The following is a 26,422-nucleotide window of genomic DNA, read 5'->3' as shown; positions in this document are numbered from 1 at the left end:
CTGTAGCCCTGAAGACTTGCCTGCTGTATCAAGACACTAGTCCACTGAAATTAAAAAGAAATTCAGCCCAAAAATGCAACAACTCATCCATCATTCATATCTGTGCTTAATACTACACCTGCTACTGCAGTGCAAGTCAAATCATTAGACATCAAGCTGTGAAGCATCTGGCACGTGGAAGACTGAGGCATTCCACTACTGGAAGTGTGTTCAAGGTCACACACTTCCAATAGTATGAATACTACAGAAAATGCTTACAGTTTTTCCCGATCCTGTCTGGGCACATGCCATTAAATCCCGTCCTGCCAGTATAATAGGAATGCTGTACTTCTGCACTGGAGTAAGTTTAGAGTATCCAGCTTTAGCAATGTTCATGTTTAAAGTCTGACAGAGGTTAGCTTCTTCAAAAGCCTGTAAGAGAAAAAATTATTAACAGTACACTACCACAGAAGTTAAAGTTTAAAAACTGAGATGCCTTACCATAGGATGCAGTCATCCAAACACTAAAAAGTATTACTTTTTGAGGGGGTGTCACCAGTCATCTAGATTGCCAAGGTTCCTACAGGTAAAAGCCCCAAAAGTTTCTTCAACCTGCTCATGCCATTCAAGTAAAGTTGTTTGTAGGACAGTGAAGGCCTTCAGCTGGTCTTACTATCTTTGAGAGAAAACTGCTCAGAAGCCATACATCTGGATCCAAGCAGGTAAACTTACATCATGGCATGCTATGAAAACAAACTAAAAGTCTTCAGTTGATTTCACATAGGACTATACCCTTAGTGTCTACGCTACAACTAGTACAGGGAGCTAAAGCAACATCCCTATCCAGGACCAAAAAGCATCATACATGACAAAATCAGTTTAACTTCAGTGAGAAAACCTTTCAGAAGATGGATGGGGAAAAAAAACTCTGCATCTTCTTTTGCAACACACATGCTACTATGCCCTCCACCCTTCTTCCTCATTCTTCTCTCTAAAAAGCGCATTTTGTTTTTTCTTTTAAAACACTAGCCACCTGGTATGGAATAGAAGCAAAGTAAACAACAAACAGCAGCCACAGAAAACGGGGCTAGAAATTACTTCAAAAACACCCCTCTGTCCAAATGAAAACTATTCTGACAGGTGTTCATTTACATTGTTAAAGATACCCCAGTAACAGACTTCAACAAGATGGCTCTCCCAGCCTTCCCAGAAACTGCTGCCAAAGACCTCTTTCTTTCAAGATCTAAACTGGTATTTTTCTGCAATTTAAGGACATTACTTCCTGTCCATCCGGTTATTACTTTCTCTGGGCCATTTCTGCAGTTTGTCAATGTCATTCTGAATTCAAATTTGTATCTTTCAAACGGGCAGGATCTCCTTCTGTTGTAGTAGTCACTTTAGCACTAGTATCAAGGCTTGCTGAAGTCTTAGGCCCCAAGAACTTTCACCTAGATCCACCAACCGCGCACTGAACTTTTACTTGGCTACATGAAGCAAGGCCCCGAAACTGGTCCAAACCAGAAAGATAAGGAGGCTTCAACCTTAGCAGAAGCTGCAATCTTAGGGATAAGAGAACAATCGGCCCACCTAGAGACAATGAAAGGGCCCAATGAACAACAGGAAGACCCCAGACCCTGATACTACTATTGGTCCGAACTGTCTCCTGAGGGGAGGGAAGTTTAGATTGCAAGGGTATAATTACCCAGGGATTTCTTTGTTCTGAGTCCCTCTCCAGAGGCACCCAGCTCAAGCTGTTTTCACCGCTGTACCAATAAATCCATCTGGCGTACGTTGTATCAGAGATTCTGCTTTGGGAAACCTAGGGTCAAGCCAGAGGAGAGAGGAAGCGCCCGAGAGTGTGTGTGTGTGAGCGAGGAGTCAAAAAGGGGCACCCGTCAGCTCAGTGGAGCTGCTGCTGCGAAGGGACTCCGGTCCCAGTAGTTAAAGTCTTGGGTGGTGTGTGTGCGACCCCCTGAATGGCATGTGAGTGCTCGGGCAGCGGCTTCTCCTTTAATAGTCTGGTGACCCAGATGGGACCCTAGGCCAGCGCCCTCGGATCCTCTCGCCTCCAAACACCCAAGTGCCTCCAGCGGGTGAATTCACCTGGGACCTTTGGAACGGGAGGTTCCGACAGCTGAGTGTTAAAATTCCCTGAGCAGACTTGAGACTAGTGATCGGGGTGGTGTGTGGCCTGATCAGCATAAACCACACAAGAAGAAAGAGAGGGTGCATGGCCTGGTCAGCGTAAAGCACACAAGAAGCCAAAGTTGGTGCGTGGCCTGACCAACGTAAAACACACATAAGTGAGAACCTGATACTAGGGGAAAAAAAAAAAGAAGAAATGGGAAATGTACCCAGGGTGGACGCCCTAGGCTGAGGTCTTACAGAACTGGGAGAAAATTTATGGTACAGCAGAATTATCTTAAAAGCACACAATCAAATTATACCAAGGTGAATGGCTGTTTATTACAAGAATGGATCCACACAAATTAATGTATTTAAGTCATCAACTGGAGGACAGGTACCCATACCAAATGGATTACTGGTATGTATGGCATGCATGGTCTGGGGAAAAAAACCTCCCAGGAAAAAAGTAAAAAAAAAAAGCTACCAGAACAAGAAATTCCTTTGAGTAGTTCAACCCCACCTTATCTGTCTTCTTATCTGTCTTCTTCTGACTCTCCTCCTTTTAACCCTCCAGCTGCCAGGCTCTTTCCTGCGACTGTGACTCATGTTCCTAATCCTGCTGCTGTGCCCCCTGGGGCCCCGGCGGAGACTGGGCCAGTATTGACCTTTTATAGGTGCCAGCCTTGGAAACCTGGTGACTTAGTGTTGTGGGGAAGTAAGGCGCTCTGCCGCAGAGAAGACACCCAGAGATGTGCCCAATTATTCTCAAATATATGTACAGAGTATAATCCGAATTGGAGTGACACTCAAATACAATAGTGGGAACTCTTTCGCCCTGATGAAAGAGAGAAAATAATTAATAAGGATACTGAATTGGCTAACAGGAGGGGGGAAACAGAAACCCCTGGCCAGCAAATGATCCAAACTGGGACTATAATCATGCAGGGGATCGAGCCATTTGTCAGACAGGGCTCCAGAATTTGGTAGATGCTATAAGAGCATGGGGGGAACTAGGAGTGGACTGAAGTACAAGAATGCAGACAGAGACCTGAGCAGCATCCTAGTGATTTCTGGGGATGATTCCGACAAGCTTTGTTAAAATACAGAGGAATGATGCCACAGAATTTTAACGATGCACTTGCAATTAGTATCTTTGTGGATCAGGCAGCCCACAATATACAGAATTACTTTAAAGAACACATGTCCGGGTGGCAGGGGGAGAATTTGCAAAATATTTTGAGTATCACTGTGTTTGTATATGATGGGCATGAGGAAAGGCGAAAAGCTGAGCAGGTTAAAGAAAGGAAGAAAGTAAAAGAGCAGGAGGCAGATTTATTGGCCTCGGCTTTAGCAAGGCATTTGCAAGTGAGAGACAGGGGTGGGCAAGCAGGGGAAGGAGACTGGATACTAGGTCTGAGCTAAGATTTGGGAGAAAAGAAAGGGGATCAGGAAGGAATGTTGGAAGGGAGTGTTATTATTGTGGGAATCTAGGGCATATACAGTGGGAATGCCCACTTTGGCTGTGGGAGAGGGCAAAAGAAGGAAATTATCACCGGGAAGAACTGGCCCAGAAAGACTCACAATCACAATGACTAGAGGGAAGAAATCCTGCGGATCTTGAAGGGGAAGCAGGAGGACTGGGAATTTTTAATGTGTGGCTAACCCAATATGTAAAGTTGACGGTCGTGAAGTTGAATCCTTGGTAGAAACAGGAGCCACATTATCCCTTTTGAATTTTACCCTGAGAGGGTCTCCGACCACAGAGAGAATTTTAATACATGGAGTCACAGGACAGAGAAAACAGAATTTGAGCAAACCCCTATTAGTAACCATATGAAACAAGAGTATTTGGGGGCAATTTGTATTGGTAGAGGACTCCCCGGTGTGCCTGTTAGGGAGAGATCTCTTGCAGGCTTTAGATGTAGAATTACACTTGTTGCTGGAAGGAATAGTATTAATAATCATGGGAAGGACTGCAGTCACTGGAAGCCCAAATAGTGAGCTAAAAATACCGGAAGTATTGAAATCCATACCAACAAAGTGGTATGTGGAGTAAAACTAGCATGGATGTGGGATTACTACTTTCAGGTCAACCTGTAAACATAAAACCAAAGGGAGGACACCCCCCTGCAGCTGTGAAACAGTACCCAAGTCCCCAAGAAGCTGAGAAGAGCATTCAAAAGCAAATAGACAGGTATTTATCCCAGGGAATTTTGCAGGTGCGTGCATCACCATATAACACTCATACTCCCTGTAAAAAAGAACAGATTAGATTAAGATGGAGACCCAAAATACTATTTTGTGCAAGATCTATGGGTAGTTAATCAGCACAGAGTGACTCCACATCCAGTAGTGCCCAATCCCTCTACCATACTTTTACAAATACTGCACTGGGCAAGATTGATCTAAGGGCTGCCTTCTTTAGCATTCCTTTAGATGAGGGCAGCCAACTTTTGTATGGCTTAATGTGGAAAGGACAACAATTAACCTGGATGCGTCTCTCACAAGGGTTTGCACGGTCTCCTACAATTTTTTCACGAATACTGAGAAATTGAGAGACATAAAATTACCAGGCAAATCAGCCCTTGTAAAATATGTAGATGATTTGCTAATAGCAAGTAAAGATGAGGATACCTGTATAAGAGACACTATACATCTATGTACTGCCTTAGTGGAGAAAGGTCATCGTGCATCCCCGTCCAAACTTCAGCTGTGTCAGAAGAAAGTTAAATATTTAGCATTTATCCTAAGGGAAGGGCAGTGGGTAACAGACCCAGAAAAAATAGAAGCTATAATACAGCTTCCGCTTTATTACAGCTTCCGCTTTATTACAAAGAAACAGTTGCAAGGGTTCCTTGGAGCTGTGGGATTTTGTTGACCATGTATTTCTGGGTTAGGAGAATTAACAAGATCACTCACAGAAGCAACAAGAATGAGGAGACAGAACCTACTGCATGGGGTCTGGAAAGGAAGCAAGCTTTTAAAATAAGAGGACTCCCAGACTACACAAAACCCTTTAATGTTCATGTACATGAGCAAAAAGGGATAGCCAGTGGAGTTATAACGCAGAAACTGGGTCCACATCACAGGCCAGACGCCTATTACTCAATTCAGCTTGATCCAGTGGCGGCAGGGGCACCAGCTTGTGTTAAATCAGTAGCACCAGCGGCTATACTCGAGAAGAGTCACCCACTTATCTTAGGGCATCCAGTGACTGTTTATGTACCACACGAAGTAGAGATGCTATTGAAGCAATATGAGACCCAAGCATTGTCACCACAATGGGCACATAGTATGAACTAATCCTATCAATGGCAGATAATGTTACTCTGAGAAGATGCAATACCCTGAATCCTGCAATGTTGTTACTGTTGCCTGATGAAGGGGAGGAACATCATCAGTGTGAACGAGTAATGCTTACTTCTAGCAAACCACGAACAGATTTAACTGATGTTCCTTTGCAGAACCCAGATTTAGCTCTATTTGTAGACAGGCTCATCCTACTACTTCCACGGACAACGACGGATTGGGTACAACATGGTCAGCCAAGGACAAGAGATAGAAGCTGAACCACTCCCAGCAAGGTTGAGCGCACAAGGAGCAGAACTGGTAGTGTTGACACACGCAGCTCATCTAGGAAAGGGAAAACGAGTCAATAACTTACACAGACTCTCGGTATGCTGCTGCATGGCATTCCCCGACGGCAATGTTATCGAAAGAACGAGGATTTTTCACATCATCAGGAAAAAGGGTATCCAATGGAGAGGAAATCCACAATTTGCTGGAATTGGTCCAACTACCCAGAGAAATTGCTGTGATACATTGCCCAGCCCATATCAAAGATGCTACAGAAATTAGTGAAGGAAATGCTTTAGCTGATGCAGCTGCAAAAGCTGCAGCCCAGCAACCTCTGAAGGAGTGTATGGTTGCAATCTCAATGGACAATCAGAATGAATGGCCAAATTTAGTGGACTCCAAAGCTATGTATGAAAAGGACTCTACAGCAGAGGAAAAGAATTAATGGGAAAAGTGGGAAGCAGAACAAAGTGACAGCAGAATATGGACAACTGGAGGAAAACCAATTTTGCCAAAGAAGTAATTCATTACTGTGGCTAGGTGGTTTCATGACAAAGCTCATGGAGGAGCAGATGCAGTGGCTAACCAGGTAAAAAAAAAAAAAAAGATGGACAGCACCAGGAATTTATGCCGCTGCAAAGAGGATAACCAGTGGCTGCCCAACCTGCCAAAAGTTTTCAAATATCAAGTTGAGCTCAGAGTTAGGGGGATGACCATGGGCCTATTTCCCTTTTCAACGATTGCAAATAGATTATGCAGATACGTCATCTGCCAGTGGATACAAACATTTATTAGTTATAGTAGATCAATTGTCAGGTTGGGTAGAAGCATTCCCCACAAGAAAAGTGGACACAGGAAGAGTAATGAAAGCATTACTGAAGGAAATTATACCCAGATATGGAGTTTCTGAATCAAATGAATCAGAAAGGGGTGCCCATTTTACAGCAAATACAATCAGTCAACCATATAAGTCGCTAGGTATAGAAAGAAACTTGCACACTCACTATCATGCACAACCCTCAGGACAGGTAGAAAGACTGAAGAGAACCTTGAAGGAAAAGATAGCAAAAATATGTACAAACACAGGTTTGAAGTGACCGGACGCATTGCACTTAGCCCTATGGGATGTGCGCAATGCCCTACAACGACCCACAGGCTAGCACCAGCAGAAATTCTCTTTGGGAGACATTTGGCCATACCAGGGACTTACATACCAGCTAAGACCAGCCTGTTGGATGGAGGTGAATGATTGACCCAGTATCTTATAAATGTTAATGTGGTATTTGTCAATGTAACTTGTGAAACTACTATGCCAGTATTGACAACTCTCTCCAACCACGTTACATCCCATGATAATAGTATTATGCTTAGCCTTATTGTGTTACTTGTAATCATATTATATATATGAACATGGTGGTTAATTGTTCATCTTGAAAATTTGCGGCCTTTGTCTGACCTTTGTCTGACATATTGAGCAGAAATGCTTGATAAAAACACCACAAAGGGAGGACTGTCGTAGTAGTCACTTTAGCACTAGTATCAAGGCTTGCTGAAGTCTTAGGCCCCAAGAACTTTCACCTAGATCCACCAACCGCGCACTGAACTTTTACTTGGCTACATGAAGCAAGGCCCTGAAACTGGTCCAAACCAGAAAGATAAGGAGGCTTCAACCTTAGCAGAAGCTGCAATCTTAGGGATAAGAGAACAATCGGCCCACCTAGAGACAATGAAAGGGCCCAATGAACAACAGGAAGACCCCAGACCCTGATACTACTATTGGTCCGAACTGTCTCCTGAGGGGAGGGAAGTTTAGATTGCAAGGGTATAATTACCCAGGGATTTCTTTGTTCTGAGTCCCTCTCCAGAGGCACCCAGCTCAAGCTGTTTTCACCGCTGTACCAATAAATCCATCTGGCATACGTTGTATCAGAGATTCTGCTTTGGGAAACCTAGGGTCAAGCCAGAGGAGAGAGGAAGCGCCCGAGAGTGAGTGTGTGTGAGCGAGGAGTCAAAAAGGGGCACCCGTCAGCTCAGTGGAGCTGCCGCTGCGAAGGGACTCGGGTCCTAGCAGCTGAAGTCTTGGGTGGTGAGTGTGCAACTCCCTGAACGGTGTGTGAGTGCTCGGGCAGAAGCTTCTCCTTTAACACTTCCAACACAGTACTGTCTGCAAGACTCAAAATCTTCACTAATATTTTCATTAGCAGGGAATATTAGACTCAGTATACAGAATCATGCTCAACATAAATCCTGAAATTAATGAGTTCACTAACCAGTAATGGTGCTGGAGGGTCAAGTCCTGACACTTCAACGATGTTTTCGTCATACTTGCCAAAATTAATTCCTGTCTGATAACGTGCAAAGATGGATTGTTCATCATCAGGTGGAGGAGGGGGCACGTAAGTCACCTTTGGACCTTAAGAACACAACCACTCAAGTTCATGAACAATATAAAGAAAACTTAAACTATTTTATGTACGGAGCTATTGAAATTAAGTTCAGTGGGATGTCATTTAGACTTCTCTCTACTTTCCAGGAAGGCAAGAAATTTCATAAATGAAATTCTATTAGAACTTAGTTTTATACTAATAGACCTAAAACTCACTTACAAATAAATAAGTCAGACTTTTGCAAAGCATTCTTGTCCCACATTGCCCAGGGACCTTACTTTGAAGAGCTACTCACAAAAATTAAATTAGGTGCTACTTTACCACCATGCAAAAACCAATTCTACCACAAAATCTCATTATACTATAAATTATCCTATTCAATAACAATGCATTTATTACTATACAAGGATAAAATTAATCTGTTCATAGCATTTGAAGCTGTTCACAGTTCTGTATTCCTTAAGGTGTTTTTCAAGCTAATAAACGCAGAGGTATAAAATTAATTATTTGAATTTGATGCTCACTAAAATGTTAGCAGGAGAAGTCATTTCACATGGACCTCAAATGAGGAAGGATCAAGAACCAAAATTATTCATAGAAAAGTCAGGAGTTCACTATATGTCTTCTTGCATTTCAATAGTCAAGAGAAAGGCAAAATAAGGCTAAAGTCATTTGCAAAAAAACACTGCAGGTAAGTAAACATTCTAATAGATTGTCCCAACTGACACTTTCAATACGTGTCAGAAAGTCACTGTTCACACATTTCAAGCTGATCTCCTGCACAAACAAATCATGAAATTCTATTTACTAACTTGCACTCAGTAAAACACATCAAGCCCGTTTTGCAGAAATAGCATCCCAGATGCTGTAGCATCCGAAACTGAGAAGTTACTGTTCCTTTGTATGACTGTCATCACTTAGATGCCTACGCTATTGCCAATTAAGTTCTCTAACATTTGTGTCTCAAGTATACAAGCTTTAGAAAGAATAAACAGCCAGCAAAAGAGGAATTCTACAGCACTCCACTCCAAAACATTAAGTCTTTATTTAGGTGAGAACAACCACTGTGTTGCCCAGTAATTTAAAGATGAACAAAGTTTAAACATACTGAGTTTAACAGTATTTGCTTGGCAACTCATGCTACCTGAACAGTTTTGAGATGGTTATGCATTTACCCATATCACTACCTCCTTTTTTACCCAATTACTTCAGCAACTTTAAGTTAGAGAATGTTCCTTGAGTTAAAACTAAATTAAAACCGGCACGTTACTTGTGAAGAAGCTACTTACCTCTTTCAGAGCCTATTTCTTCATTGCATTCTTTGTAAGCTGCTGTTAAAGAAAGCATTCCAAAGTTAACTGCTTTTAGGAAAAAAGCTCATTTCAGAGAAAAATCTAAGAAACTTAATGAAAAATTCCCAGAGGCACTTAGAAAACTCAGCAGTGGGTCCTGATATGGTTGGTAGAACGAGTGGAAATATTTAGGTAAAAGCAATGAAAGCTTAGTTACGAAAAGCCAGAAGACAAAGGCCCCGTATTTGTGTTTTAAACTTAAGTTTAAAGTTTCTAAAAACCATAATTTGAACTAAAAATCTGAAAAACTGAATTTGAACTAGTCAAATAGAGGCAAATCAATTGTTCTTTGGATATTAAGGAGCACTTCTGAAAACACATACTAATCACTGTATCTTTTCTCCAGTGAAAAATTATTTTACCACACAAAATGTTCTTACATTGAGAATATCAGCCATCCACTACCCATTACACTAGCTTAATGGTATTTCTAATTTAAATTATGGGCCTTTTGTGAGTGACAGATTACTATGCCCTAGGTAGCACAACACATAGGTTACAAGTTACAGTAGCATCAGTGGCAAAGGAAGATAGCACCATGAGGGAAATTCCTTTGTAGACAGCAAAAAAACTCCAACATTAGAATAAAGTCATAAGGAAGAGCTGGCCTCTCAGAGCTACAAACCCTACTTGTCAGCCTGGACAAACCTAAAACAACACTTCCCTTTATGGGGGGTGGAAAAAGTCTAGCATGACTATCTCAAAACTGAGCAACTTCTTAAAGGCTTGCTTTGAATTTTGGAGTTAGTACCTCTGCTTCACTGTGTGTTAACTGATCCAGTAGCAGTAGGAGCAAGGAAAAAAAAAAATCACAGAAGACAACAGCTTTGAAAATCCTATTACTAAAATTTATCCAAGTTACAAACATGTCTTGTGTGGGCATGCAAGCAAGCTATCTAACATCTGCAGTAGGTTCTTAATTCAGACAGGGAGAACAATCACAGTGACAGCATTTAGCAAAGCTAGGAAGGTATTGCATTGCCACAAATTAGCAATGAGGAAAGCTGAAAGGTTCACTACTCTACTAAAAAGTCTCACCTGCACGACCTCCAAATACTCCTCTTCCTCTAGAGCCAGGAAAAATGCCAGACTGAGGTCTGTCTCTTTGCTCATTTTTAATACCTGGAAGTAATACACAGTGTAGTGGAAACAGTGTCTAAAATTAGTATAATGAAATACTATGCTTAAAGCTAATACTGTTTACTCCAAAAACTCTACAGTGCAACAGCCCCAACAGATTCTTCAGAACTCCAGCCTATGCTGTATTATTCCCTGTGACACTATTTTTCAAAGACACCATCCATGTTCCACAACACAGCTGAAGAACAGAAGCTATTTCATAGTTTTCACCTTTATACTTGTAGTTCTCAGGGAGCAAGCAAACCCAGAAAGAATGACCAAATGTATGCTGTTCCCAAACCAGTCAATATAAAAAAAAAAGACCTTACTCTCACTTCGTCCAAAGCCACCAGGAAATCTTCTAAAACCTCTATTTTGTGTACTAGAGTCTTCTACAATGTTCCTTTCTTGAAAACCTGCAGTACAGCATAGCACACAACTTAGTTTGCCCAATTTTCCATGTGCAGATCAGGTGCCTTTTGTTTGGCAATTATTCTTCACAGTCCTTATTTTATGAGTTCAGATTAAAAGTACAATAAAACTAAGTGATTTGCCTAAACACACGAAAAAATGAAGAAATATTTTTTGCCAAAAGTATGACCAGAAGAAGAGTCTACTGCTCTCGTGTAGTATTGCTTCCTGCAAGAAGTAAATCAAACATTAAGTCTTGAAGTATTTGACTTTACATGCATATATGCTATATAAGCTACTAACTTTCAACTCTTCAGTTATGATGCAGATCACTTCAGTCCTCTGGTTCAGTCACAGGACAACTGACAGCATTGTTTTCATAACCAGTACTGCAGAGTGAGGTAGTATTGCAATTGCTGCCTCCTATGGAGCGAGGATTTGAAAACCTGCCTTTCAGATCTATCAATTTATGTATTTTTATTACTCAGAATTGCTTATTCAGTTGCTTGGGACAGGCAGTGCCAAGTATTTAGCGTATTTTTACTTCTAACCCCTTTCCCTAGTCCCTCTCCTGACGGGGTGGGAGAAGAAGTAAACAGCCCCATGCACAAACAAGGTATTTCTCATTTTAGATTGGACAGTTTTATGTGTTGTCTAAGATCTAAGCAGTCAAGTTATATAGTCATTTAATCCTTAGTCTTTATTCTTCAACTGAACACCTGTTCTATCATCTTCTAATGACAAAGAGCATCTTCTGCTAAATGAGACCAAGAAGTTCTCCTACCACAACATCTGTAGCTCCTTCTCCAGCAATGCTTGGTGCATACCAATCTATGTCATTTGAGTTTTTCCAAATTAAAAAAAAAATAAAATCACATCTTAAAGGCTCACATGCAAAAGACAGTCTAGATATAAACATCCATAAATACTACAGACATTAAATACAGCTTGTGAGTTACTTCACAATTGCCAGAGAGTCTACAGCAGAACCATTCGTCATCATTCCACAGCACCACCGAACTCTTGCTGCCTGCTTAGTCAAACAAGTTTAGCATTCCCCTACCATAATGGGCATCAATCCAAAAGAAGCAGAAATGGTCTAAAATTTTTTGAAAGAACAGACATAACTTCAAGTGGCTCTACAGCTGCTCTGCAAGTCAGAACTTCTGCTAAACACGCCCAAACCAGGACTAGAGTTTCCATCTTCCTTGCTTCATAGTCAGCCCCACTTACAGCCATAGAACTATCTAGACAGATGCTACACGACAGTAGCTTCCACTGCCCTATGTGCTTCTGATAGTACATGGTGGAAGCATATGCAGCAGCACTGCCAAACTGCCAGTTACTAACCTTTTCAATATGCACTGCATATAAGAGTGGCACTCGCCATTGTAAGCAGGAAGAGGACAGGGATTACATATTGTTTTATGGATACTAAAGAAAGCAAGCTTTCAGGTCTTCCACAGAAAAGCACTGGTATACTCCCTCGCATGGCATATAAATGAATCCAAATATTCAGCTGCCTTTTATACTACATTATGACTCAACAAAATGATCAGAAGAATACCCCTCTCTAGGGAGAATGGAATCAAAGCAAGAGGTAAACAAAACATCGATTTTAAATATAGAATCCTGCCTTCTGGCAAATACAGGGGGATATTTTATGTTGTGCAGTCAAAACTAAGGGGTAATACTGAGTGTCTACATTATGCAGAAATAAGGACTGGTATTACCGTCCAAGTCAAAAACTCATTTGGCTCTAATACAACAAAACCAAGTACCTGAATAGGGAAAATTTAATCTATCAAATATGACTAGCCACTAGAATTACAGACACTCCAGAAAGTTACCTCTGTTTGCAAAACTCCTTCCACTACCAAATCTACTCACTGGTTGACATTGTCTGTTCAGACATTCATCAGTATCTATAATTAGAAAAAAGAATCAACTTAACATGCAAAGCTATCTTTGACTTCAGGGAAGGCTTTTGGTTTTGGGTGGGTTTGGGTTTTTTTTTGTTGTTTCAGTTTGGTTTTTAACTCAACAGTAAAATTACAGCATCATTCTGGCTGAAAGGGACCTCAGGTCTGTAGCCTACACCTCCCACTCAACAAAAAAAGCACCACATGACGAAGGTGTCCTTTTGTAAGACAAAGACAATGAATTAAAATGAGAAAGCTTAGGACAGGTCTAACTACTGTTTTCCATAAGGATTAACAGCACCACTCAGCAACACTACTGCTACCAACATGGTAAAATTTGAGTGTCCAGAACCTACTAGGACACCAGTTGCAAGGTCCTCCATTCTAAATGTTCTGTCCAAAAGGAAGGCTTAATCACCCCCAAAACTACAAATTTTAATCATGCAATCCTACCTCTACTCCTACAATATCCTCCAAAATGATCCTGCATATGCTGACTTCTGTTAGGTCTTTCAACAGCGCCTGGAAAAGGAAGACAACAAGAAAGTAAGGCTTTTGACACTGTCTCCCATAACATACTCATATGCAAACCAATGAAGTACAGCCTACATAACTGCACAGGGAGGGGGACTGAAGAAGGCTGAACCACTGGGCTCCAAGGGTTGTGATCAGCAGCACAAACTCCAGCTGGAAGCCAATCACTAGCAGAGTAACCCCAGTGATTGATACTGGGGCCAACACAGTTTATCATCTTCGTTCATGACCCAGATGATGGGACAGAACGCACCCTCAGCAAGTTTGCAGACATACAAAACTGGGACATAACACAGGGCTGCGTTTCACTCAGAGGAAACTCAAAACATGCTGGAGACATAGGCAGGCAAGAACCTCAAAGTTCAACATAGAGAAATGCAAAATCCTGCTCCTGGGGAGGAGTAACTCCAGGCACCAGCACACACTGGGGCCAACCAGCTACAAAGCATCTTTGCAGAGAAAAACCTAAGGGCTATGGTGGATAGCAAACTGAACACAAGCCAGCAAAGTGCCCCTGCAGTAAAGGCCAATGGCCTTCTGGGCCACATTAGGAAGAACATTGCCAGCAGGTAGGGGCAGGTGGTCCTTCCCCACTGATGATGCCCTATCTAGAGTGCTGTGTTCAGTTTTAGGCTGTCCAGTACAAAACAGACACCGACATACTGGAGTGAGTCCAGGAAAGGATCACAAAGATGAGAAGACTGGTGCACCTGTCATACACAGAGTGGCTGAGAGCTGCAACTGCTGTGCCTGGAGACAAGAAGGCTCAAAGGATCTTACACCTTAACAGAAGTGAGCAAAGACAACAGAGTCAGACTCTTTTCACTGATATCCAACAAGAGGACAAGAGGCAATAGGCATAAATTGAAATACAGGAAATTCCATTTTAACATAAGGAAAATTTTTACTCTGAGGGTGGTTAAACACTAGGCAAATTGCCCAGAGAGCTTGTATAGTCTCCATCCCTGGAGAAATTCAAAACTCAGCTGGACAAGGTCCTGAGCAGCCTGCTATAGGTGACCCTGCTCTATACAAGGATTTGGACCAGCCAATCTTCAGAGTTGCCTTCCAACCTGAGTGATTCTATAAAAACAAAATTCCCTATTCTGCAATATCAAAGTCAAGATCAGGGTACATCAGCAACCATCATAAAGATACGAAATCTGAAATCAAAACATGAAGTCTACAAAATTCCGTGATGTGCAAGTATATGGCACATTACAGAAATGCATTGTTACTGTTTTCCTTCCAAGTTAAAACTGCTTAACATAACGATATAGCTACCCCTGAAAAAAACTAGGCACTAGTACATTCTGCAACAAGACAAACACATTAAAGAAGAGATCACGTGTATACAAGAGCTTGTCATTAAGGAAAAAAAGACAACGGACAACTTCTGGTACATTACCAAGTCACTCAGTTAGGAAACTTCGCTCCTACAACACTAAAAGTGTTAAACTGCTGTCTTCATAGTCTGAACAATGTTCAGAGTTCCTGCTCACTTGGAAGATTTAAGTGAGTGGTTTGTGACAAAGCCTGTATAAAAGATTCAGATATTCATGTTTATATGTGACATGTAACAAGCAGCAAATAAAAACACCTTACCAATTATTTAAATTAATATTTTTATGGTTTACCACAATTGATTGGCTTCCATTGACCAAGTCTATTTGCCTTTAAAGGGGTGAGGACTCTCTTCCCTTTACTTCCCATCCTAACCCATTCTTATGCCATCACTCCTCTTTCACTGAGATTTCAACACCTTAAGCACACGAAGTTAATTCAATATTCAAAGTTTTTGGACAGCACATCATGTGCCAACAAAATACTTGATTAGTAAAGCATCTGCTTTAATAAGTTCCTTCACCATGCTGCCCAGTAAACACAGAGTTTACTGCCTCTACTAGTGAAAGATGCTGGACAAGACCACAGATTTATAGACAGTGAACAGGATAGAATCAATAATCATTCTTTAGTCCAGTGTGCTATGCTTAGCACTTACACCAAATCAACTGTAGACTGCACTGTTACTTGCCAACCAACCTATTAAGATTGATCAAAGCATAGCAACTTTCACAATTATCATTCACCTACTATGCTAATTATTCATGCAACTCATGTCTATATAGGTTTGCAAGCTAACTGGTCTTACAGGGAGTCTAGAAGTACTAAACGCTAGTGTTTAATTCATCACTATATCATTTACCACTGAAAATTTACTAATTTTCAAGCAATATTTGATAGAGTAAAAGCACCAGAATGAATAATTGTTTCCAATTCACTGGAATTAAAATCTAGCATTGCTTCACCATATCTCTGAACAACAGCTGTTAGATCTGCTGACTTCCTCATCATATGCATTCACTTATATTTTTCTGCCGTACATGGGGATTTAAAATCCTGATTTTAATCCATTCCAGAGACATCCACTCCCAAATCCTGTACATACTAAATAAATGTGACTTTAGCAAGACTTTTAATTTTATTTTTTGTTTGGGTTTTTTTGTGGATGTGGTTGGTTTTTTTTCAAGTACCAAAGGAGTATGAAACAGGAAAGAAAAAAGTTCCTTCAGAATTGAAAATTCAGAACAGTCAGCTTGTACAGAAAGTTTTGTTTTCATGAAGAAGCAATACAAAGAACAAATTCACTTGTTTAAGTCAAAGTAAAGCTTTATAAAAAAAATAATTTGCAAGTATGCAATTACTTTTAGCTTATCCTCATTACAAGGGCTTACACAATTAGATATTGTTTCAAGGAAAAAAAAGTATCAAAATTAAAGTTTAACCTGCGTACACTAACTCTGCTTATGCTATTTAGTGTCAAGCAAGCGAGCGATATCGCTAACAATATAGTTAGAAACGATACAGAGCCTAGAAGTGCACTGCATACAAGACAGCAGCTCATGAGAGTTTAATTTAAAACTCAGCTGAAGCACAATCTGTTCATACATTAAAATTTTTGCAAGGGAAAAAAAGAAATAAGGCCCATGCAGGCTTTTCTGGGGAGGAAAAAAAAAAAAAAAACCTTTTTCCATCATGTTGTAGGGAAAGAATCCCTAATACTGATGCACCCTTTTAAACAAGGTCAAGACAAGATGCATCATCTTATCAACTGAGAGCCTCACCTCTGGACCTCCCGAACAGCTTTAGTTCTTTAAGTCCTTATTTAAACAGCAAATAAGGTTTGCTTGTTTCCAGCACAAATAAGCAATCTCAGTATTATTACTTAAGCTCCAAAACATTGGTAGAGTTCCCTATCAACTAAGAACAACCAGAAAGATTGTGTTAAGCCAAAACAGACACTTTGAAATTGCTCACACTGATCTAAAATGGCCCGATATGCCTAGCTCAGGAGAGGAATAAATGGTTAATGATGACAGTGAAAGCAAGACCTTCAGCAGGAAAAGCCCTCCCTGCCATGAGTTCTGTACAAGAGGCACAAATCAGAGAATACTTAGTTACTTGTGCAATATGTAATGGGAAAGTCAGCAGGCAGAGCTGACAGCTACTCAGGAAAAGCTGGAACAAACAAAACATGAAGCTCCAAGACTCACTTCAACCTAACCTGCAATTCAAGTTCTCCTCACAAGCACTGCCTTTCCTATTTGTTCTATGTCAAACCATTACTGACGTCCGCAACCTGGAGACCTCATAAAACATTTCTGCTGTTCTAGGATGAATGTAAAGCCTGGCCTCCCAATTTTCTACCTCCTGTAACTGTCCAAATCCCAAATTCAGAGGAATTCAAGTAGCGCAAGTGACACCTTGCTCCTGCCCTTCCTAATTTCCCAACATTTTGGGGACAAGGAATTGGAGAAACTAAGTTACTTTCAGCTATACGCTAAAAGGCAGGGGAGAGAGACATCAGCAATAAAAATACTGCTGTGTTCTAATTGCTCATAATCACATGAGCAGTTATAAACATACTAAGAACCTGCCCTATGAGGAAAGACTGAGGGAGTTAGGTCTTTTCTCCCTAGAGAAGATAAGGCTCAGGGAGTACCTCATCACAGTATTCCAGCACTTGAAGGGCAGCTACAAAGAGGACAGGGGCTCTCTCTTCACAAAGAGCTACACAGAGAAGATAAAGGGCAACAGGTACAAGTTGCATTGGGAGAGGTTTCATCTCGATAGAAGAAATTTTTTAGTGAGAACAACCATTCCCTGAACAACCTCCCCAGGGACACGGTGGAGTCCCCATCACTGGAGATTTTAAAGATGGGACTGGATAGGGTGCTAGATAATCTCATCAAAAGGTTGGACCAGATGATCTTTCAAAGTCCCTTCCAACCTGGGCTGTTCTATGATTCTATGATATCAACGTAATTTGTGCTAACCACAATTTGTTAAAATAAAGTTTAGGTGTTCTTCCACAGCTGGATCAACTGAATGATATAAGCTCAAAATTTTTACCTCAGACTGAATTTCACTGAAGTTAAAATATCCTCAAGCAGTCTTAAAGACCATTCCTAAGTTCACAGACTACAATGAGAACACCCCAATTGCCTTATCCCAGACTGGCAGCTCTAAGCAAAACCTGTTTTCTGATCTGACTATTGTGGAGTCACACAAAGTAAAGCCTGGGGCAAACAACCTTCAGCAGCAACCCTGGCTTGGCGTATTTAACACTCCTCTCTTCTATATCTAAACTTCCTCTAACTTCTGTATCTAAAACTTCTGTTCAAGTTTATCAAGGCATCATCTTCATTAAAGCAAGAGTGCTTTACAGAAACTTGATACCAAACATTAATGTTTTGTCTTGTGGTTTTTGTTGTTTTTTTCTAAACAGATCTAAGTTTCTGTTGAACAACTTCATCTGACCTTTTCTTATTTTTAACACAACTGTCAGACAGCAGCTCACTAGAACTGCTCCACATTGCATGTAACACCTACTTATTTTCAATACTGTTGTTTAGCACAGCCTGTTTTAGAAATGATGGTAACACCTACTGACTCTCATTAGAAGTTATATGCTGTATTCAATATGTAACTGCAGTAAATAAAGAGCGGTTGAGGGTTAAAAGGAAAGTCTACTCATGTTATCCATATAATTTCATGTTGCTTACTCCATGGGGGACACATGAAAGTATCACAATAATAATATTGTGGTTTTCTTTAACCTCCTAAACTGTTCAAGGGATCAGCTCCCCCAAATATCGATAAAATCAAAAGTGCTTTTCACATACCAAATGAACCTACACTTGGGCTGAAGTCAGACGAGGGGCCATTTGGTCTTTCAGAGAAGCTAGCCTGCAAAAAGAAAAAAGGCACATCATGTTAACCTCAGGTCAAGCAAAGTACATAAATACAAATGCAGTTGCTAAGTTTTGCACTTGAAAGAAGTTGCCATCTGCACCTTCTGAAATGCAGTCTCTCAGACTCTTCTGTTCACTTCAGTTTATTACACTTCAGTATACTAAATGGCATATTGTTTGCATCTGAATGTCACAACCACATTATACACAGCTGACGTGGAGTTAAGTAAGTTTATCTTGCCTTCTGCCATTGATTTATGGAGGCACCAGCTTCGTCACATTGCCAACAACATTTTAAGCCTTGAATATAAGAAACATTTATTGTTCAAAACAATATTATAATCTTTTTAAGTGTTTTTCTTTTCCAATCTTTCAGACTGTTTGTATTGTGAACAAAAACCTGTTTTCATCAGTTTCGTAACTGCATTTCTAGGGTTTTATTAGAGGATGCTTACAGATTACCTTAAAAGGAAATACCTGAAATATGTCAGTCCTTGTTCATTTATTCAACAATTCAGATATTCCATTTTAAACAATTCAGAACAGCATGTAATTTTCACATTACACTCTTGTGGTCAATTTTATTTCTAGCAAAGAGTAGAGGCAACTTATAGAAGCAACTTAAAAAGAAGATCTGAGAGGATGCAACAGCTCCACCTATTTCTGGATATATGATAGGTTCCTGAGAGCTTGGGAAGCAAGACTAGGAACTATTCAGATCTGGAACCACAGCTGCTACATAATCTCAGTCAGGATCCATGAGTCTCTTTGCCTTTCCTCCCTAAAAAGCTGGGTATTAAAAACACTTTCAAAATACACAGCAAAAGGACTGAATCCCTTTACAAAATACAGTGACCATGTTCACTTCTTTTAGAAGACAACAATCATGATGAGACCCGCTTACACATACAGAGCTATAGATGCAATTAAGTCGACTTTGTTTCTCTGCACATTTAAGCCTGCTTGAAAAGTCAGATTCCCATTTTCTAGGACTGCAGTTTCCCAAGCAAATGAGTCCATCTAACAATTCACTGCTGTCAAGAAAAGATGAGGTTCCATTTATTTTCTCTTTACCAGCTTTGGTCATCAAGGCCATCTACACCATTTCTCCATCACTGAAGAGTAGTCTTCCGGTCAGAAAATTAAAAGAGCTCACAGAAGTGCACAACAAGCACTGGTACCTGAACAAAACAGCAGCAAGCAAACTGCTGGTGGGGCGGAAACCCCCCCTCTTCATTAACAGTGAACTCCTATAGCAGCCTACCATATTTGCAAAAACATACTGTAAATTATATTCAAAGTCCTATCTACAATCCTCAAACAGGTGCACTCCTCATCCCTCCTACAGTAGCTACACATTTAAGACCATAAAGTTCAGGAACAACATAAAGTGCAATATTAACTGAACAATGGAGATCAGCTGAGAGAGTCTCCCATGTTCTATTTGTTACTGTGGTAAAAAGAAATAGCAATTCAGTGACTGCCAGCAGAAAGAGACAGCAAATAAAACAGCAAAAAGGACATCAATGGTACAGAAAGGGAAGTTACAGTTCACATCTAACCCACAGCCAAGAACCATCACCAAAAGACACGCTTCTGCTAGTCCCCAATAATGCAGTTTCACCACTGCCCTTTCACTATTCAATAGGCAGTAATACGGACCATCAAACCAATCTGATTTGTGCGAGAAATTGCAGCCTACTAACACCCAAAACCCAGCAATCCATTCTCAGTTTATCTTACAACTTTAAAAACACTCGATCTGATGTACATAAGGGAACAGGAACGCATTAGGAAGGACAAAGGACAAGCAACAGGAACCACCTCTTTCAGTAGTTACAAAACTTTACTTGAATACCCCTTACCACAACTGATCTGCAATTCTAAGTTTCTACGTAGGTTTTTGCTACTTCCCTTCCAGCCTCTGCTAGCCCACTAGCCTATCCACACACATACTCAATTCCTAGCCCATATACCATAACGAATGAGATACTAGCATGTGCCACTTTAATACCACATGCTCTTCCAAAAAGTACCCATCCTCTCACAACCGAATGTAAGGAGACAGCATTATGCAGCTGGAGAATCAACACTAATTGGCTACACTTGACCATGCCCCAGGAGCCTCCAGGGAGGCAAGGCACCTCAACATTTGCTACTATTTGTTAAGAAAACACTGTCTTTTCAACACACAAGTTAAGGGCAAGTTCCTCCAGGTGCTTCAACAAACCACAGGAACAGTGGACCACAGCCTGCCAGCCACCTAGGCTGCAGGGCTGGGGATGGACGGAAGGGGAAAAGAAGCAAACATGCTCCAGCCCAACAGCTGCCACCCCATACCTGCTCAAGAGGTGGGAGAATTGGTGACGCCTCGTCCCCCATCTCTGCATTCCAGTCCTCTTGGTTCATGCTGTGCCCTGCCAGATCTGCTTGCAGGAGATGAAACACATTAGCGGCAACCCCCTGCCTTGCCCCCAGCACGTCCCGCAGAGGGGACACTATTGAGCCTGCCTGTCCCAGCACTTACTGTCCTCATCACAACCCCCACTCCCCCCGCGCGGCGGGCGTCCTCTCGGGGGAGAGCCTCCCGCTTCCACGGAGCGCCGCTCTTACCTCCTTTCCGCCGCCACCGAAGCTCCGCATTGAAAGGAAATGGCGCTTCTCACCGAGGCCCCTAAAAACGCCACCGCCACGTGCAGCTGCGGGCCCGTCACGTGCCTCGCCCGCCAGCCAATAGGAGCGCGGCTCGCCAGCAGGGTGCGCGTGCTGGTGCCCATGGCTGGGGCTGAGCCAGCGCGCGCCCCGGGCGTTAAGCCGTTAGGGGTGGGGGAGGGCGAGCCCAGCGGGGAGGGAGCGCTGTTGCGCGCCTGACGGGAGCTGGGGGAGGCCGAGGCCTTTGCCGCGCTGTGGAGACTTGCCTCGGCGGTGGGAAAGGGCGGGAGGTGGGACGTGGGACGTGGCGTCTGGCGGTGTGTGGGGCAGCGGGGGCCTCGGGGTAGTCAGGGTGCGCGTGGAAGGAAAGGGGAGCCCGGCACAACGCAGGTTCACAGTATCTGGGTGCTTCTGTGCTTCAGCGATGATCCCGCTCGGCTCTCTGAGCACCCGAATATTCCTTAATTTCTTCATGTATCAGTGTTAAAGTGTGGTTTATTTTACAGATATCTACTTCTAATAAAAGTGGAATCCACCGTTTGGCAGAACTACAACTAAGATCAATCATTTTACTGCAAACAAAATTTTCAAGCATTGGCATAACAGCTAACAACATACCACTTTGCTAGAATAAAAAAAAAAAATTGTTTAATTATGTTAAACAGCCTATTTAAAAAGAAAAAAACGCCAAGCTTAAGAACAACATCCCCTTCCCACCATTTCTTGTTATACCAGACTTAGCAGAGAAAAGAAAGAGGGCTAAATTCCTGGCTCAGGAGTTTTATTTATGTTGAAGTGCAGAAGAACATGGAACTTGTATCAGTTCAACGCATCTATTAAAAATTGTGGCAAGTATTCTGACTCTTCTGCTTGTGCTTCTGAGCTGCTGGTGCAGTGTATGTCTTCTCTGTGCCTCTTTTTGTGCTGTGGAATAACACAGCAATGCTTATTCTGAAAATCATAAAGGAAGTATATATTGTTCCATAACTGTGATAAATACTGGTTAACCTGCTCCACCATATTCAACAGATTTTCCTCGTCAGAAAAACTACTTGAAAAACTGTGTGCCTGTTTGAGAACTTTAATGTCTTCTGTTGCAGAGAAGCTGCATCAGCTCTGTAATTTTGCAGTGAACATCTGAATGTCTAGTAGGGGCTTTGGGCAGTGATAAGGCAAATTCCCACAGAAGGTGGAGGTTATTGGAGAGTTATTGGTTATTTTCACCTTACTTATTGTCAGTTAAGCCCTACCCCTTTATAGCTGCTCATTTTTCAGGAACATCAGGACAAGACACAGGTTGTGCTCAACTTAGAATGCAAAGCAGCTGAGAAATGTAAGAACCAGGTTCTCTGTCTCACAGTGAGCCTAAAACTGTGCTGCTAGATGATACATATAAGGCTGTCCTTAGTGCAGGTAGCAAAGATGGCTGCATGCAGTTAATAGCTTTCAGTAAGTGATCAGTAAGATACACAATGTCCAAGGATGAAGAACTCGCAGTGGGAGCATCTCTGTGGGAAGCATATAAAGCTATTTGCAAGTTCCTGCAGCAGCGTCTGGAACTAGCAGGGAGGCTCACAAGCTAAATTTTACCCACTGTGCTAATGCCATAACACACCATTTTACTTTTTGCCTAAACAAGGAAATGGAGTAGGCTGCTTCATCAGCCAAAATGGCTTCTGTTTTCATTGCACTGAAGCTCTATTTTGGACATCCCTGAAGAAAAAGAGCAGTATGTCTGTTTTTCTGAGAAATTTATGGTTAATGGCAGATGTACTACTCTGGTACATCTAAGCCAAACTGAGAGCTTTCAAATTGTTCATCCTCCTTTCCATCAACAGAGTTATGCTGGCAAAACTCCCTCAGTTGTGCCAGCATAACTTAATGTTCAGCACTCCCTAACTCGCTCAAGGAGATACCATTTAGGTGAATACTTCTAATGGTAGACATAGGGAGCAACTATGAATGCAGTCATGGTGTGCCACCATGATCTGTAATCAAGGATGGTTAATCTCTTAGTTCATTTTAGATACAATCAGATGTCACAGCCTCTAACTAGTAGATGGACTTGGAGAGTTCTTATCTTCTTCCTCTATTATTTTGATTCTGCTCATTGTAGGACACTATCTGCTTCCTCCAAATTACTTGCCACTCCTTCAGGAGAAACTAAACGATGAGATTTTGTGAATGCAGAGAAATTACATGTTAAATGTAACTAATTCGTTCAACTCAGAAGATTCTTCAGGGAGCTACAACTCTTTTTTTTCTTTTTCCTAAGGCTGCTAACAATTTGATGGTAAACCATGGTGGCAGGGCACAAGTTGCACAAGATGTTTGCTGACTACCCTGCAGGTCATTTTGTCCAACCAGCCCCACTCAAGCAGAGTCTCCTAGAGCCAAAAGAGAACGAAGTAGGATCCAACATACATAAATGGTGTCTTATACAGTACATTCAAATGGAACATGGAGCTGCAGATCACAATGAAAACATATAAAAGTATATTACAAAAACTTATAGAAGGGTAGGTAATTCTGTTTGGCTCACTTGCAGTTCTTACAATAAAACATTTTTCCTAAGCATAACTCTTTTGAGGACTGTAGTTGGTGACCAAGAATGCAATGAAATACACATCATCTATGTGCTATAGCAGTAACTATATGTCTTTTATAGCATAGGACACAGAGGACAGGCTTGCAAGAGTAAGACTAGCTGCTTGCATGCTGAAAAAAATCAGTTCTTCACACATCTCCACTTCTGCGGGTTTTAGTTCAATTCACTTTCATAGCACTAGCATGTGGTGTTAGCATTACGTTTCAAATTCATGTGGTAGCAGGTGGACAGACTTCCTGACTCATCGACCAAAATCTTCAGATGTCTGTGGTGGGTTGACCCTAGCTGGACTCCAGGTGCCCACCAAAGCTGCTCTATCACTCCCCTCCTCAGCTGGACAGGGGAGAGAAAATACAGTGAAAGGCTCGTGGGTCCAAGATAAGGACAGGGAGAGATCACTCACCAATTACCGTCACAGGCAAAACAGACTCAACTTGGGGAAATTAGTTTAATTTATTACCAGTCAAATCAGAGTAGGGTAATGAGAAATAAAAACTAAAACACCTTCCCCCCACCCCTCCCTTCTTCCCAGGCTCAACTTTACTCCCAAATTCTCTACCTCCTCCACCACAGCAGCGCAAGGGGACGGGGAATGGGGGTTGCGGTCAGTTCATCACACGTTGTCTCTGCCGCTCCTTCCTCCTCAGGGGAGGACTCCTCATGCACTTCCCCTGCTCCAGCATAGGGTCCCACCCACGGGAGACAGTCCTCCACGAACTTCTCCAACGTGAGTCCTTCCCATGGGCGGCAGTTCTTCATTAACTGCTCCAGCGTGGGTCCTTTCCATGTGTCCTTCCCACGGGGTGCAGTCCTTCAGGAACAGACTGCTCCAGCGTGGGTCCCCCATGGGGTCACAAGTCCTGCCAGCAAACCTGCTCCAGTGCGGGCTCCTCTCTCCAGGAGCCTGCTCCAGCACCAGCTCTCCATGGGCTCACAGCCTCCTTCGGGCACATCCACCTGCTCTGGTGTGGGGTCCTCCACGGGCTGCAGTGGATATCTGCTCCACCATGGACCTCCGTGGGCTGCAGCCTGCCTCACCATGGTCTTTACCACGGGCTGCAGGGGAATCTCTGCTCTGGTGCCTGGAGCACCTCCTTCCCCTCCTTCTCCACTGACCTTGGTGTCTGCAGAGTTGTTTCTCTCACATGTTCTCACTTCTGTGTCTAGCTGCTGTGCGCAGTTTCCCTCCCCCCTTCTTAAATATGTTACCACAGAGGCACTACCACTGTTGCTGATGGGTTTGGCCTTGGCCAGCAGTGGGTCCGTCCTGGAGCCTGCTGGAACTGGCTCTGTTGGACACAGGAGAAGCTTCTAGCAGCTTCTCAAAGAAGCCATCCCTGTAGCCCCCCCCACCAGAACCTTGCCACGCAAACTCAGTACAATGTCTAAGAGCCACAACGTACACTTGGACTCCAAGAGTGGCTCAGAGGCAAAAAATGATAGTGAATTTGCTGGGCTACAGAGAACCAAGAGTTTTGGTCCAACTCAGCTTGCGTGCAGCTGAATTTCAGGAGGACAGGTGGTGTTAGTCTCCACTGCCTCATTTTCCTCCCACAGTCTGAAATTCAATTACACAGCAGTTTTCTTGCAGGAAACAGTCCTGCTGCTAGCCACACAATCTGGTTTGTACAGTTTGGGATTTGTGTCTAGCTTGTTTTGTAATATAGTTCTCACATGGGGAAGCTCTCTGCTGTCTTCCTTGCATGCAATTCAGCAGTTTTCCCAAGCATGAGCTATAAATATCCCTAGAATTTTAGTTTAACTAGGGTTTCAACTGTGAAAAGGACATGGTCCCAACTTGATTTAACTAGGACAAAAAAAACCCCTTAGGATTAAAAATAGTTTTCTAACATGTAGGCTGATTGTCCCTGTTGTCCACTCTGCTTAGCAGTCCTTTGCTCAGCAAGTGTTGCATACCTCCCTTAGCAGGTCAGGAGACTCCCAATACATCATTCCCCACAGAAGGCACTTTGCAGTCATGCTAAGACCAGTGCGGTTTTGGCAAGGATTATGTCTACACTTTTTCAACATACTGACTGCAAAAGCATGGAGGCAAGTGGGTGAGCTTTTTTTTTTTTGATTGGCACCTCATCAACAATCACCGGAAAATCCAATCTTTTCTTCACGGCTGTTTGGTAAATGCTTGTCCAAACTGTAATGACCTCACTCGAGAACTTGGTCAGGCCCCGAGCACCTGGAGGAACGTGCCCTTGACTGCCTAACTCGAGACTTTGTTTACGAAGAAAAAGAAGAGGGAGGCGAGATCGCTACCAGCAATAACCGTGGCACCGCCTGCCCCAAACGGAATCACCGGGCTCCTCAGAGCTACAGCGACTGTTTTGGGTTTGGTTTACCACGGCTACTAACGCCGTCAGGGCCTCCTCCAAATCGAGCGCAGGCGACGCCGCCGCGCACAGGCGAAGGGCGGGAAGCGCGCGGGCGCGCCGAGCCCTGCCTGCAGGGAGGCGCGCGGCCCCGCCCCTTCCCGCCCGCGCACGGC

The 26,422-nt window shown here is 42.5% G+C and overlaps 1 protein-coding gene across 1 annotated transcript in view; it reads right to left on the bottom strand.

The window, feature by feature from the left end:
- The window catches only part of DDX4 (DEAD-box helicase 4), a 35,161-nt gene extending 13,373 nt beyond the window's left edge, over window positions 1-21,788 (bottom strand). Inside the window, exons 1-10 of the mRNA XM_072860917.1 lie at window positions 21,581-21,788; window positions 21,003-21,088; window positions 18,594-18,657; window positions 13,327-13,395; window positions 12,802-12,876; window positions 10,870-10,956; window positions 10,460-10,543; window positions 9,359-9,400; window positions 7,953-8,095; window positions 259-411 (exon numbers count right to left, since the gene is read on the bottom strand). Coding sequence (XP_072717018.1) covers window positions 259-411; window positions 7,953-8,095; window positions 9,359-9,400; window positions 10,460-10,543; window positions 10,870-10,956; window positions 12,802-12,876; window positions 13,327-13,395; window positions 18,594-18,657; window positions 21,003-21,088; window positions 21,581-21,788 — 1,011 coding nt within the window. The remainder of the gene's footprint in view (window positions 1-258; window positions 412-7,952; window positions 8,096-9,358; window positions 9,401-10,459; window positions 10,544-10,869; window positions 10,957-12,801; window positions 12,877-13,326; window positions 13,396-18,593; window positions 18,658-21,002; window positions 21,089-21,580) is intronic.
- Between the last annotated feature and the right edge of the window lie 4,634 nt (window positions 21,789-26,422).

Source organism: Ciconia boyciana, chromosome 4 (genome assembly GCF_034638445.1).
Source record: "Ciconia boyciana chromosome 4, ASM3463844v1, whole genome shotgun sequence".
Taxonomy (NCBI): Eukaryota; Metazoa; Chordata; class Aves; order Ciconiiformes; family Ciconiidae; genus Ciconia; species Ciconia boyciana.
Note: the sequence above shows the minus strand (reverse complement) of the source record. Positions and strands in the feature narration are given on the sequence as shown.